The 14,952-nt window shown below is 48.3% G+C and overlaps 1 protein-coding gene across 1 annotated transcript in view; it reads right to left on the bottom strand.

The window, feature by feature from the left end:
• The window catches only part of LOC140491251 (transient receptor potential cation channel subfamily V member 1-like), a 44,697-nt gene that overhangs the window by 10,670 nt on the left and 19,075 nt on the right, over positions 1-14,952 (bottom strand). The window contains exons 6-11 of the mRNA XM_072589215.1: positions 13,180-13,356; positions 12,259-12,417; positions 8,505-8,600; positions 7,365-7,438; positions 3,395-3,560; positions 2,498-2,564 (exon numbers count right to left, since the gene is read on the bottom strand). Of these exons, the coding sequence (XP_072445316.1) occupies positions 2,498-2,564; positions 3,395-3,560; positions 7,365-7,438; positions 8,505-8,600; positions 12,259-12,417; positions 13,180-13,356 (739 nt within the window). The remainder of the gene's footprint in view (positions 1-2,497; positions 2,565-3,394; positions 3,561-7,364; positions 7,439-8,504; positions 8,601-12,258; positions 12,418-13,179; positions 13,357-14,952) is intronic.

The raw sequence follows: 14,952 nt of genomic DNA, 5'->3' as shown, positions 1-14,952 counted from the left end.
TACCCCATCTTTTTGTTACTCTTACCAAAGTGAATGACTTCACACTTAGCTACATTGAACTCCATTTGCCACCTTTCTGCCCAGCTCTGCAGCTTCTCTATATCCCTCTGTAACCTGCCACATCCTTCCTCACTGTCTACAACTCCTCCGACTTTCATATCATCCGCAAACTTGCTCACCCAACCTTCTAACCCTTCCTCCAGGTCATTTATAAAAATGACAAACAGCAATGGTCCCAAAACAGATCCTTGCGGAAGACCGCTAGTGACGGCACTCCAAGATGAACCTTTGCCATCAACTACTACCCTCTGTCTTCTTCCAGCCAGCCAATTCCTAATCCAAACCTCCAACTCACCCTCAATGCCATATCTCTGTATTTTCTGCAGTAGCCTACCATGGGGGACCTTATCAAACGCCTTACTAAAATCCATATATACCACATCTACCGCTTTCCCCTCATCTACCTCCTTAGTCACCTTCTCAAAGAATTCAATAAGGTTTGTGAGGCACGACCTGCCCTTCACAAAACCATGCTGACTATCCTTGATCACATTATTCTTATCCAGATGTGCATAAATCCTATCCCTTACAATTCTCTCTAAGACTTTGCCCACAACAGAAGTGAGACTCACTGGCCTATAGTTACTAGGATTATCCCTACTCCCCTTCTTGAACAAGGGAACCACGTTTGCTAGCCTCCAGTCCTCTGGCACTACTCCTGTAGACAAAGAGGACACAAAAATCAAGGCCAATGGCTCTGCAATCTCCTCCCTTGCTTCCCAGAGAATCCTAGGATAAATGCCATCAGGCCCAGGGGACTTATCTATTTTCACCCTTGCCAGAATTTCCAACACCTCTTCTCTACATATCTCAAAGCCATCCATTCTACTTATTCGTGCCTCAGTATTCATATCGACAACAATGTCCTGTTCCTGAGTGAATACTGACGAAAAGTATTCATTCAGTGCCTCCCCAATCTCTTCAGCCTCCACACGCAACTTCCCATTACTATCCTTGATTGGACCTATTCCTACCCTAGTCATTCTTTTATTCCTAACATACCTATAGAAAGCCTTAGGGTTTTCCCTAATCCTACCAACTAAGGACCTTTCATGTCCCCTCCTTGCTGCTCTTAGCTCTCTCTTCAGGTCCTTCCGGGCTACCTTATAACTCTCAATCGCCCCTATTGAACCTTCATGCCTCATCTTTACAAAGGCCGCCCTCTTCCATTTAACAAGGGATTCCAATTCCTTATTAAACCACGGCTCCCTCACACGACCCTTTCCTCCCTGCCTGATAGGTACGTACTTATCAAGGACACTCAATAGTTGCTCCTTGAACAAGTTCCACATATCAATTACGCTCTTGCCTTGGAATCTACTTTTCCAATCCACACATCCTAAGTCATGCCTCACCGCATCATAATTTCCCTGCCCCCAGCTATAACTCTTGCCCTGTAGTACACACTTATCCCTCACTTATCCTCCAAAGTGCTCACCTACCTCTAGTTCTAATACCTGGCCTGGTTCGTTACCCAGAACCAAATCCAGTATGGTCTCACCTCTTGTTGGCTTATCTACATATTGTGTCAGGAAACTCTCCTGCACACATTGGACAAACACTGACCCATCTAATGAACTCGAGCTGTAGCTTTCCCAATCAATATCAGGAAAGTTAAAGTCTCCCATAACAATCACCCTATTACTGTCACTCTTCTCCTGAATCATCTTCGCAATCCTTTCTTCAACGATTCTAGGACTATTAGGAGGCCTGTAAAAGACTCCTAACAGGGTGACCTCACCTCTCCTATTCCTAACCTCAACTCAAACTACCTCAGATGGCAAATCTTCGTCCATCTTCCTTTCCACCGCTGTAATACTATCTTTGACAAGTAAAGCCACACCCCCCCCTCTTTTACCCCCACCTCTGACCCTACTAAAACATTTAAACCCTGGAACCTGCAACAGCCAATCCTGTCCCTGATCTAGCCATGTCTCCGTAATAGCCACAACATCGAAGTCCCAGGTACCAACCCAACATCGAAGTCCCAGGTACTAATAAAGAAACACAGAGATCACTGGGTAGATCTCAGCTGGAGTTTCGTCAAATTCTGGGCAAGCTTTGTGGCTGGATATCAAGATCTTGCAGATTTCCCAGGATGGGACCAGGCCCATGGAGGTTCAGTAAATGTGAAATGACTGCGGAAACTAGGATTGTTTTCCATGGAGCAGAAAATAATATGAGAGAGTTAAGAGGTTTAAGAAATAATAAAGGATTTGAGTATTATAAGTAAGGGGCCAGTTCGTTCCAGTGACTGGAGGGTCGGTAGCTGGTGCTATTGAAGGTCCAGGCAGTGGTAGGGGACATGGGGCACTGGCAACGTGGGAGCACTGAATGTGCCTTACCACCCTGGCACTGTGCCTTACTACCCTCCACATTGAACACTTAGTCACTTCCTTCAATAGAAAGAGGGAGAACGAAATGCAGTAAAACTCACCAGCTCCAAATCCGAAGAGGAAGACCACATACACAAGCAGAAAACTCATAATATCTGTCAGGAAAATCTGTAGCAAGCACATAGAACACAGATTAGTCAGCGATTGCAAACAATATTCAAAATGTTTGCTTATGTCCCAGTTCAGGAACATACAAGAGATGTGAATACACTCACATCTTGCACAACTTTTGTAACCCATACTGACACATACAGCATGGCAGTAAACACATGTACACACAAACACGTACACACAAACAAGTGTTCACACATGTGTACATTCACACGTACACACATATATTCATAAGTGTTCACACATATGTGCACACATACAAACGTTCACACACATAAACATAAATGTTAACATGTACACACAGTGTTCACCCACATGTACATAATGTGACAAACTCTGAATAAAAACAGCAGGTGGAGTGCTTGATACAGCTTTGCAAAGATCATTTTGCAGTTGTTCAGAGGAAGACAAGAGCCACAGAATGGACATTGGGTTGGGGACTTCATTCTCCATCAGACATGTCTCAGTAGCACTTGCACTGTCTGAGTATGTTGGACCTGTCTGCTCCAGATAGCAATCGATCAACATGAGTAAACACCTTCTGCCAATCCTGGCCCCCTTGTACATCCCCACGTTTAAGTATTCCATCTTTGGTCACCATTCATTCAGCTTCTTGGACCTGAGCTTTGAAATTCCCTCCCTAAAACTCTGTGTCCCCTCCTTTAAAAAAGAGATTGCTTTAAAAACCCAGTTCTTTGATCAAGTTTTTAGATACCTGTCCTAATGACTCCTAATCTGTCTCAGATTATAGTTTGATAACATGCCTGGGAAGGACTTGGTGAGAAAGGTTGTCTAAATGTAACTTGTTGTTGCAATATCACACTTACTTTCTGCATCATGACACTGTAGATGCCCATTCGCTGGAATCCGCGGGTGTAATAGAGCAGATTGATCCAGCCAATCGCCAGCCCGATCACCATAAATCCGACATATTCTTCCCGTCCAACTACATACAGAACAGAAGAGGCCAGGAGCAGCACTGCCTGGAGAAAACTGGAACATGAAAGAAACACTCTTTCTGAAAACAGTGCGTTGGATCAGTGAGTGTTTAATGCTGTGATTGTATGGCTTCCCTCAGACAGTAAGGTGGTGAAAAGTGACACCCCTCAGCTGGGAGTGCTATTCACCCATGGGTGGCATCGTGGAAACAGGAGGCAGGGAATGGGTCATGGTTACCGTGGGGCATAGGATCAAGAGACAGGAAGAAGCCCTGCCCATCCCCCCACATCAACAGGAAACTTTGAGCTTCTTCTGATCTCCCTTTGGTCACACATTATCCCTTTCCTCATGTCAATTCCCAGCCCATTCCACCACGCTGTTCTCCTATTTCCACAAAGATACTGGGGTCTATATCTTCAATATTTGTTTTATTCATTCAGAGGATGTGGGCTTTACTGGCTTGGCCAGCATTTATTACCCATCCCTAATGGCCCTGGTGGGTTAACCACATTGCTCTTGGGTCTGGAGCTACATGTTGGCCAGACCAGGTAAGGTTGGCAGTTTCCTTCCATAAAGGACATTACTGAACCAGGTGGGTCTTTCCTAACAATCGGCAGTGGCTTTGTGGTCATCATCAGACTCTTAGTTCCAGAACTGTTGAATTCAAACTCCACCATCTTCCATGGCAGGATTCAAACCCAGGTCCCCAGGACATTACCTGAGTCTCCTACCTGTCCATCTTCCTTCCCACCTATCCCCTCCACCCTCCTCTCCGACCTACCACCATCTTTCCCTACCTTCATCCACCTATCGCATTCCCAGCTACCTTTCCCCCAGAACCACCCCCCCCCCTCCCATTTATCTCTCAGCCCCCCTTGGGCCACCCTCCTAGTCCTGATGAAGGGCTTATGCCCGAAACGTTGATTCACCTGCTCCTCGAATGCTGCCTGACCTGCTGTGCTTTTCCAGCAACACACTCTTTGTCTCTGGAGGAACAGTCTGGTGACAACACCACAAGGCCATTCTATCCCCATTTTATTCACCAGAATGATACCAGGATACAGTTTGTGAAAATTATGAGGACAGAGTGCAGATAATGGATTAGGATTCAAAAAATGAACCAAGGAATAGCAGATGCTGGAAATCAGAAACACCGGGTTCTGAAGAAGGGTCTCTGGACCCGAAACATCAACTCTGCTTTCTCTTCACAGATGCTGCCGATCTGTTTGATAATATTCACCTGTGTCTTGAATATTAAGGAGTGATTGGAAATTGTGATGATAGAGTCATAGAGTCATACAGCATGGAAACAGGACCTATGGTCCAACTCATCCATGACAACCAGGGATGCTAACCTAATCTAGTCCCATTTGCCAGTACTTGGCCCATATCCCTTCTTATTCATATACCCACCCAGGTGCCTTTTAAATGCTGTAATTGTACCAGCCTCCACCACTTCCTCTGGCAGCTCATTCCATTCACACACCACACCTGGCGTGAAAAAAGTCCACTCCATCCCTTTTATATCTTCCCCTTCTCACCTTAAACCTATGCCCTCTAGGTTTGGACACCCCCATCCTGGGGAAATGAACTTAGCTATTCACTCTCCCCATGCCCCTCATGATTTTATAAACCTCTAAGAGATTTACCCCTCAGCCTTTGATGCTCCAGGGAAAAGAGCCCCACCCTATCCAGCCTATCCCTATCGCTCAAATCCTCCAACCCTGGCAACAGCCTTGTAAATCTTTTCTGAACCCTTTAAAGTTTCACAACATCTTTCCTATCGGAAGGAGACCAGAATTGAACACAGCATTCTAAAAGTGACCTAACCAATGTCCTCTACAGCTGCAGCATGACCTCCCAACGTCTATACTCAATACAGTGACCAATGAAGGCACGTGTACCAAAACCTTCTTCACTATCCTACCTACCTGTGATTTTGCTTTCAAGAAGCTATGAACCTGTACTCCAAGGTCTCTTTGTTCAGCAACACTCCCCAAGGCCTTACCATTAAGTGTATAACTTCTGCCCTGATGTTCCTTACCAAAATGCAACATCTCACATTTATTTAAATTAAACTGCATCTGCCACTCCTCAGCCCATCCGTCCATCTGATCAAGATCCTGTTGTAACCTGAGATAACCTCCTTCACCGTCCACTACACCTCCAATTTTGGTGTCATCTGCAAACTTACCAATTATACCTCCCTCATTCTCATTCAAATGGTTTATATAAACGCCAAAAAGCAGTGGACCCAGCACCGATCCTTGCAGCACTCTGCTGGTCACAGGCCCCCAGTCTGAAAAGCAACTCTCTGCTACCACTCTCTGTCTCCTACCCCAAGCCAATTTTGTATCCAGTTGGCTGAAGGTTAAAGGGTTCAATGGAGATGAATTGGGAGGAGCAACTTCCTCTTGTTTATTGATGGTGGTGGTTGGGGAGGGGAGTGTGAGCTCAGGACAAGGGCTGGAACATTCCAGTCCAAGCCGGACCATTCCGGGCTGCTGTCAGGAATCACTTCCTCACACACAGGGGAGTGGAAATCTGGAATACTTTCTCTTAAAATGTTGCTCAGCCTGAGCTGTACTGAAAACTTATAGTAATAGGTTTATGGCCAGATTATTAAGAGATAAGGAACGAAAGAGGGTACAAGGAGTGAAGGGAACAGGATAGAATAAACACTGCTCTTTTATCAATGCAGTGGATGTGGGGATCACATCAGCATCAGCATTTATTGCTGTCCCCAGTCGCCCTAGTTGATGGTGGTGAGCTGCTTTCTTGAACCACTGGAATCATTGTGCTTCACACCGTGCCCCTACAGAGGGAATCCCAGGGTTTCTGACCCAGCAATGATGATGTTATGGTGAGATCTTTCTGAGTGAAGGCCATGAGTATTGTGTTCAATTCTGGTCTCCCTCCTATCGGAAAGATGTTGTGAAACTTGAAAGGGTTTGAAAAGATTTACAAGGGTGTTGCCAGGGTTGGAGGATTTGAGCTACAGGGAGAGGCTGAACAGGCTGGGGCTGTTTTCCCTGGAGCATCGGAGGCTGAGGGGTGACCTTATAGCGGTTTATAAAATCATGAGGGGTATGGATAGGGTGGGTAGACAAAGTCTTTTCCCTGGAATGGGGGAGTCGAGAACTAGAGGGTATAGGTTTAGGGTGAGAGGGGCAAGATATAAAAGGGACCTAAGGGGCAACTTTTTCACAAGAGGGTGATGCATGTATGGAATGAGCTGCCAGAGGATGTGGTGGAGGCTGGTACAATTACAGCATTTAAAAGGCATCTGGATGGGTATATGAATAGGAAGGGTTTGGAGGGACATGGGCCAAGTGCTGGCAAATGGGATTAGATTAGTTTGGGTTATCTGGTCAGCATGGACGACTCAGACTGAAGGATATATTTCCATGCTGTACATCTCTATGACTCTATGTTCTTATTTAACATATGGGAGGGGTTGAATGGCCTACATTGTTCCTATGTCCCTTTATCTATCCAACATCTTCCTCCTTCCCACTAGCCTCCAGGTCATTCCCACAGGTAGGTCTTCCAAGAAAGTGAGGATAAGAAATGAAGATAGGCTTGGTCCCAATCTGATATCTTTATGGACACCCTGCCCGTTCCCCCACTCTCCCTTCCCACTCTCCCTTCCCGTACAGTAGCCCCCTCTTCACTCTCAAAGTTTAACGTGGGATTATACTTCTATCATTGCATTTCAGTTCTGATTAGAGCTGATCAAATCCATTCCTGAGATTGTGAAGTGAATTTGTCAGACAGAAGTTTGTGATTCATTGCCAGAGACCGAGCACAGCAAGAGACACAATTCACAACTGGGAAATTAAACACTGTGGGCCTTACAATAAAATATCACAGTAACCATCAATCGTGATTGACTTTGGAGTCCTCTTCCTTCGCAGAAAGACTTCTTCGACCTGAAGAGGGAGTAAAACATTTATCAATTTTAAAAAGAAAGATTTGCATTCATATAGCACCTGTCATCTCATCAGGACAATCACTGTTGAAATGTAACATTGGGAAACATGGAAGTTAATTTTGTGTATGAACAGCTGTCACAAATAATAGACCAAGACAATGTTTAAAGAATATTGTTTAATCTGTTTTCCCAAGTATCATTTTATATTTGGGTGGTTGAATTGGATAAATGCACCAGGCACAGCACTGATATCTCCTTGGCATTTGTGAATTATACATTTCCTGGTCTATTCAAGGTAATTATAGTCACATAATGAGAAGTTAACTATTTTCTTTATTTAACCATGAGACCTGGGCATCACTGTATCTGTCAGCCAGCATTTATTGCACTACCCTTAATTGCCCTGGAGATGGCGTAGTGAGGTGCCTTTTTGAATGTACCAGTCTATGTGGTGGAGGGACACCCAGTGCTGATAGGAAGAAAATTCCACAATTTGACCAAAGGACAGTAAAAGATTCCAGATCAGGATGGTGCATGGGTTAGAGGGGTCTTGCAGGCAGTGATGCTCCTTCTAGATGGTAGAGGTTACAGGTTTGGAAGGGGCTGTTCGATGAGGCTGTGTATGTAGTTCATCTTGTACAAGGTACACTTTGCTGCTACTGTGCACCAGTGAGGGAGGGAAATAATATTTAACATGGTGGAAGATCAAATGGGGTTACTTTGTCCTGGTTAAGTCTCTTGCATCGCATTGAAGCTGTATTCATTCAGGTGAATGGGGAATATTCCATCACACTCCTGAGTTGTGCCTTGTAGATAGTGCCCAGTGTTTGTGGAGGCATAAGGTGAGTTCCTGTAGATTTCCCAGACTCTAACCAGCTCTTGTAGTCACAGTATTAATGCAGCTAGTACAGTGATACTTCAACGGTGACCTCCACAATGTTGACAGTGGGGATTCAGTGATGGGAATTTGAGTGGATGTGATTTCAGATTTACCCATGTACTTTACAAATGCTTGAGACAGAGCCAGGAAAGTTGAAAATAAAGTGAACTTGCACAAAACTCACCCCTTGAAAGAAAAGGTAGAGTGCTCCGAAGATTGTGATAACTTGTCCAGTGACCCGTAAGTAGCTTTCAGTTGTGGCCTCAACTTTGAATGGGGGCTGTTTTAAGGATAAAGAAAAGCAACATTTTACTGAAGAGAAGCTGTGAGTGGGGCAGAACAGGTTTCACCTAAATCTACGGCATTGGCCAGACTGAGAACACATTTCTGCATTTGTAAGAAGAGCAAACTAAATTAAACAAAGTTTAGACATAATTCGGAGATGTCGGTGTTGGACTGGTGTGTATGAAGTTAAAAGTCACACAACACCAGGTTATAGTCCAACAGGTTTATTTGGAAGCACCAGCATTCAGAGCATTGCCAAAGGTGGCACAACCACCTAATGAAGAAGCAGCGCTCCGAAAGCTAGTGTGCTTCCAATTAAACCTGTTGGGCTATAACCTGGTATTGTGTGATTTTTAGCAATAGTTAGAGGTTACCTAAATCTAGGAGATAAGGATGGAGAGTTGCCTTGGTGGGGATGAGGGACAGTACGAGAAAGATGCCACTCTTGAATGGTCTACAGAACCCTGAAAAAAAACCATAATGTGGGAGAAACAGTATCAGGAGGAACATTGGGTCATTGTTTAAAGGAAAGGCAATAAGCAATGGGTAACTTTAATCTCAGAGTGGCAATAGCCACCTGGATGAAAAGTTCAAAGAATATTTTTGAGATAGTTTCTTAGTGCAGCATTTTTTGGAACCAATCAGAGAACAGGGTATAGGAGCAAATTACTACAAGTGTTGCAATCTGAACTGAAAACAAACAATGCTGGAGATCCCAGCAGATCAGGCAGCATCCATGGAGAGAGCTGAAGGCATTCCCACTGTGATCTCCACAGAACAGGTTACATCTAACTTGTGTAACCTGATAGGATGAGTTAATGACCTCAGAGTAAAGGTAACAATGACCCTAATATGATTGAATTTTATGTCCTGTTTGAAATGTGTGAAGGAAGGGTCTAAGCCGATGCAAGGGTAACTGTGGAGCAGGGAAGCTGAGCTGACTGAAGTGTATCAATAGTGTATCACTTGATCAATAGTGAGCCAATGGCAGATATTCACTGGGATATTTCAGGGTACTCAGAATAATTATATGCTTACTATAAAGGAAAATTCCAAGCAGAAAATCCACCATCTGTTTCAAACTAAAAATGGTCACAAAAGCATCAAATCTGAGGTAAAAGCATACCACTGCATAAAAAATGAGAGACTGGTCAGATGATTGATTACAATATGAAGAACAGGAGAGAATGACTAAAAAGATTAAATAATGAGAAGAAGCTCATTCAACATATAAAAACAATGTTACAGGTACTGTATCTGCAAAGACAGTCAGAAACTTTTTCCCCGGGTACAACAGAGTGTTACAAGGGGACATAAATTTAAGGTGAAGGGTGGAAGGTATAGGGGAGATGTCAGGGGTGGGTTCTTTACCCAGAGAGTGGTGGGGGCATGGAATGCGCTGCCCGTGGGAGTGGTAGAGTCAGAATCATTGGCGACCTTTAAGCGGCATTTGGATAGGTACATGGATGGGTGCTTAATCTAGGTTAGAAGTTCGGCACAACATTGTGGGCCGAAGGGCCTGTTCTGTGCTGTATTGTTCTATGTTCTATGTTCTTTGTTCTATGAACAAGGTCAATAAAATGAGTTTTGGTTCTCTAGAGGGTGAGAAAGAGGAGATAACTGCAGATAGTTAGGAAACGTCAATTATTTAGTGCTCCCTCAGCACTGACCCTCCAACAGTGCCCACTCCCTCAGCGCTGATCCTCTGTGCAGCACTCCCTCAGCACTGACCCTCCGACAGTGCGGCGCTCCCTCAACACTGACCCTCCAACAGTGCGGCACTCCCACAGCACTGACCCTCTGACAGTGCGGTGCTCCCTCAGCACTGACCCTCCGACAGTGCCTGCTCCCTCAGCACTGACCCTCTGACAGTGCGGCGCTCCCTCAGCGCTGACCCTCCGACAGTGCAACACTCCCTCAGCACTGACCCTCTGACAGTGCGGTGCTCCCTCAGCACTGACCCTCTGACAGTGCGGCGCTCCCTCAGCACTGACCCTCTGACAGTGCGGCGCTCCCTCAGCACTGACCCTCTGACAGTGCGGCGCTCCCTCAGCACTGACCCTCCAATAGTGCAGCACTCCCTCAGCACTGACCCTCTGACTGTGTGGCACTCCCTCAGCACTGACCCTCTGACAGTGCGGCACTCCACCAGCACAGACCCTCCGACAGTGCGGCACTCCTTCAGCACTGACCCCCCAACAGTGTGGCATTCCCTCAGCACTGACCCTCTGACAGTGCGGTGCTCCCTCAGCACGGACCCTTCAACAGTGCGGCACTCCCTCAGCACTGACCCTCCGACAGTGCGGCACTGCCTCAGCACTGATCCTCCGACAGTGCAGTACTCCCTCAGTACTGACCCTCCGACAGTGAGGCACTCCCTCAGTACTGACAGTGCGGCACTCCTTCAGCACAGACCCTCTGACAGTGCATTGATCCCTCAGCACAGACCCTCTGACAGTGCATTGATCCCTCAGCATTGACCCTCTGACAGTGCGGCACCCCCTCAGCACTGACCCTCCGACAGTGCGGCACTCCCTCAGCACTGACTCTCCGACAGTGCGGCACTCCCTCAGCCCTGACCCTCCAACAGTGCGGCACTCCCTCAGCCCTGACCCTCCAACAGTGCTGCTCAATCAGTACTGATCCTCCGACAGTGCGGCACTCCCTCAGCACTGACCCTCCGACAGTGCGGTACTCCCTCAGCACTGACCCTCCGACAGTGCGGCATTCCCTCAGCACTGACCCTCTGACAGTGCGGCACTCCCCCAGTACTGACCCTCCGACAGTGCAGCATTCCCTCAGTACTGTCCCTCCGACAATGCGGCACTGCCTCAGCACTGATCCTCCGACAGTGCAGTACTCCCTCAGTACTGACCCTCCGACAGTGAGGCACTCCCTCAGTACTGACAGTGCGGCACTCTTTCAGCACAGACCCTCTGACAGTGCATTGATCCCTCAGCATTGACCCTCTGACAGTGCGGCACCCCCTCAGCACTGACCCTCCGACAGTGCGGCACTCCCTCAGCACTGACTCTCCAACAGTGCGGCACTCCCTCAGCCTTGACCCTCCAACAGTGCGGCACTCCCTCAGCCCTGACCCTCCAACAGCACGGTGCTCCCTCAGCACTGACTCTCCGACAGTACGGCACTCCCTCAGCCCTGACCCTCCAACAGTGCTGCTCAATCAGCACTGACCCTCCGACAGTGCGGCACTCCCTCAGCACTGACCCTCCGACAGTGCGGCACTCCCTCAGCCCTGACCCTCCAACAGTGCTGCTCAATCAGCACTGACTCTCCAACAGTGCTGCTCAATCAGCACTGATCCTCCGACAGTGCGGCACTCCCTCAGCCCTGACTCTCCAACAGTGCTGCTCAATCAGCACTGACTCTCCAACAGTGCTGCTCAATCAGCACTGACCCTCCGACAGTGCGGCACTCCCTCAGCACTGACAGGATTCACTGACAGTGAAACATTCCTTCACCATGCCTCTGTGAATTTGCATTGTTCCCTCATTGCTGCATTGGGAATGTCAAACTGCATTTTGTGTTCAGGTCTCTGTGGAATTCCTCAGATCAATGACTGTCTCGCCCACAGACCCGAATGACAACTCTCAATTGCAGACACTCAACCAATTCACAGATCGTCCGTCCACCTTTTGCTCCTCAATCCTATTGTAGGCTGTAGTGGTGAAGATGATCATGTAGGAGAGGTAAATGGAGAACTTGATGTAAAAGATGAAGCTGGCAAAGTTGTTCCACTTCTCCTGCAGCAGGTGCTTCAGCGGCTCTAAGTTTAGCATCTCGTGTCGGTTCTGAGAAAATAGACACAAATCAGTTAGAACAGCTCTTTGATTGGGGACAGTGTAGAGGAAGCTTTACTCTGTATCTGTGCCCAGTCCTGGGAGTGTTTGATGGGGGACAGTGTAGAGGGAGCTTTACTCTGTATCTATGCCCAGTCCTGGGAGTGTTTGATGGAGGTTAGTGTAGAGGGAGCTTTACTCTGTATCTATGCCCAGTCCTGGGAGTGTTTGATGGGGGACAGTGTAGAGGGAGCTTTACTCTGTATCTATGCCCAGTCCTGGTTGTGTTTGATGGGGGACAGTGTAGAGGGAGCTTTACTCTGTATCTATGCCCAGTCCTGGGAGTGTTTGATGGGGGTGTCAGTGTGGAGGCTGGGAATACAGCCGCTATGTGACTGTATTCTACAGTGAAGGCTAGATCTCAGTTCCAGTTGATACTGTCAGCTACACTCTGAAAGCAGTGGCTTTGATCTTTCACAGTGTAGCAGTCAGAACTAATGAAAGTTTATAATATGTTTCAGAATTAACACTGTAGTAATAGAGGTCATTTCGCCCCTGATGGCTGGGCCAGCATTTTGTAAGAGCTCCCTTCCCTTTAGCTTGACGTATTTTCCCGTTCCTGAGAATGGTGCAGTGACCTTTGGAACATAAGTGCATCTGCTGGACTTTCCATCAGAATAGTCAGTCTCAGTGCGTCAAAAACCCTCCTTGGTGTTTCCTTCAGCACATTATCCGATGGACATTGACCTGCCGAGCTGTCCAGGTAGCTCATACCGGAGTCTCACTGCCATAGATGATAATCTCCAACACCGACTTTGCTTCATATGTATCGAGAGCCGAGAGGTCATACAGAGACGAGTGCACTGGACCGTATGCCCATTCTGTGAATTTCCTGGACAAGAATCGACATTCCTCATCGTGGATCTCCCTGCCAATGATGTGTTTCAACACCTGACAAGAAGAAAGCATTGAAAGGAGGGCTCAGCAAAGGAAGGAGGTGTTTACCAAACATAATACCTCTCAACGTTGGTCAGTCGGGTGTCAGCACGAACCAAAGGTTCATTACGAAAGGAGTGTCGCACTGTTGGTGGTCAGTGCTGAGGGAGTCCCAAACTGTCACAGGGTCAGTGCTGAGGGAGTACCGCACTGTTGGGTGGTCAGTGCTGAGGGAGTGCTGCATTGTCAGAGGGTCAATGCTGAGGGAGTGCCGCACTGTTGGAGGGTCAGTGCTTGAGGGAGTGTTGCACTGTTCAGGGGGTCAGTGCTGAGGGAGTGCTACACTGTCAGAGGGTCAGTGCTGAGGGAGTGCCGCACTGTCAGAAGGTCAGTGCTGAGGGAGTGCCACACTGTCAGAGGGTCAGTGCTGAGGGAGCACTGCATGTTGGAGGGTCAGTGCTGAGGAAGTGCCACACTGTCGGAGGGTCAGTGCTTGAGGGAGTGCTGCACTATCAGAGGGTCAGTGCTCAGGGAGCACTGCACTGTCGGAGGGTCAGTGCTGAGGGAGTGTCGCACTGTCGGAGGGTCAGTGCTGAGGGAGAGCCACACTGTTGGAGGGTCAGTGCTGAGGGAGCGCCACACTGTCGGAGGGTCAGTGTTGAGGGAGTTCTGCACTGTCAGAGTGTCATTGCTGAGGGAGCGCCGCACTGTTGGAGGGTCAGTGCTGAGGGAGTGCTGCACTGTCAGAGGGTCAGTATTGAGGCAGTTCTGCACTGTCGGAGGGTCAGTTCTGAGGGAGTGCCGCACTGTCGGAGGGTCAGTGCTGGGGGAGTGCTGCACTCTCGGAGGGTCAGTGCTGAGGGAGCGCCGCACTGTCGGAGGGTCAGTGCTGAGGGAGCGCCACACTGTCGGAGGGTCAGTGCTGAGGGAGTGCCGCACTGTTGGAGGGTCAGTGCCGAGGGAGAGTCGCACTGTCGGAGGGTCAGTGCTGAGGAAGTGACACATTTCCGGAGGGTCAGTGCTTGAGGGAGTGCTGCACTGTCGGAGGGTCAGTGCTGGGGGAGAGCCGCACTGCCAGAAGGTCAGTGCTGAGGGAGTGCTGCACTCTTGGAGGGTCAGTTCTGAGGGAGCGCCGCACTGTCAGAGGGTCAGTGCTGAGGGAGCGCCACACTGTCGGAGGGTCAGTGCTGAGGGAGTGCCGCACTGTTGGAGGGTCAATGCTGAGGGAGAGTCGCACTGTCGGAGGGTCAGTGCTGAGGAAGTGACACATTTCCGGAGGGTCAGTGCTTGAGGGAGTGCTGCACTGTCGGAGGGTCAGTGCTGTGGGAATGCTGCACTGTCGGAGGGTCAGTGCTGAGGGAGTGCTACACTGTCAGAGGATCAGTGCTGAGGGAGTGCCACACTGTCAGAGGATCAGTGCTGAGGGAGTGCCGCACTGTCGGAGGGTCAGTGCTGAGAGAGTGCCGCACTGTCGGAGGGTCAGTGCTGAGGGAGCGCTGCATGTTGGAGGGTCAGTGCTGAGAGAGTGCCACACTGTCAGAGGGTCAGTGCTGAGTAAGTGCCGCACTGTCAGAGGGTCAGTGCTGAGGGAGTGCCGTGCTGTCGGAGGGT

The sequence above is a fragment of the Chiloscyllium punctatum genome, chromosome 19 (assembly GCF_047496795.1).
Source record: "Chiloscyllium punctatum isolate Juve2018m chromosome 19, sChiPun1.3, whole genome shotgun sequence".
Lineage (NCBI taxonomy): Eukaryota > Metazoa > Chordata > Chondrichthyes > Orectolobiformes > Hemiscylliidae > Chiloscyllium > Chiloscyllium punctatum.
The sequence above is the reverse complement of the archived record's forward strand: the minus strand, read 5'-3'. Positions and strand labels throughout refer to the sequence as shown.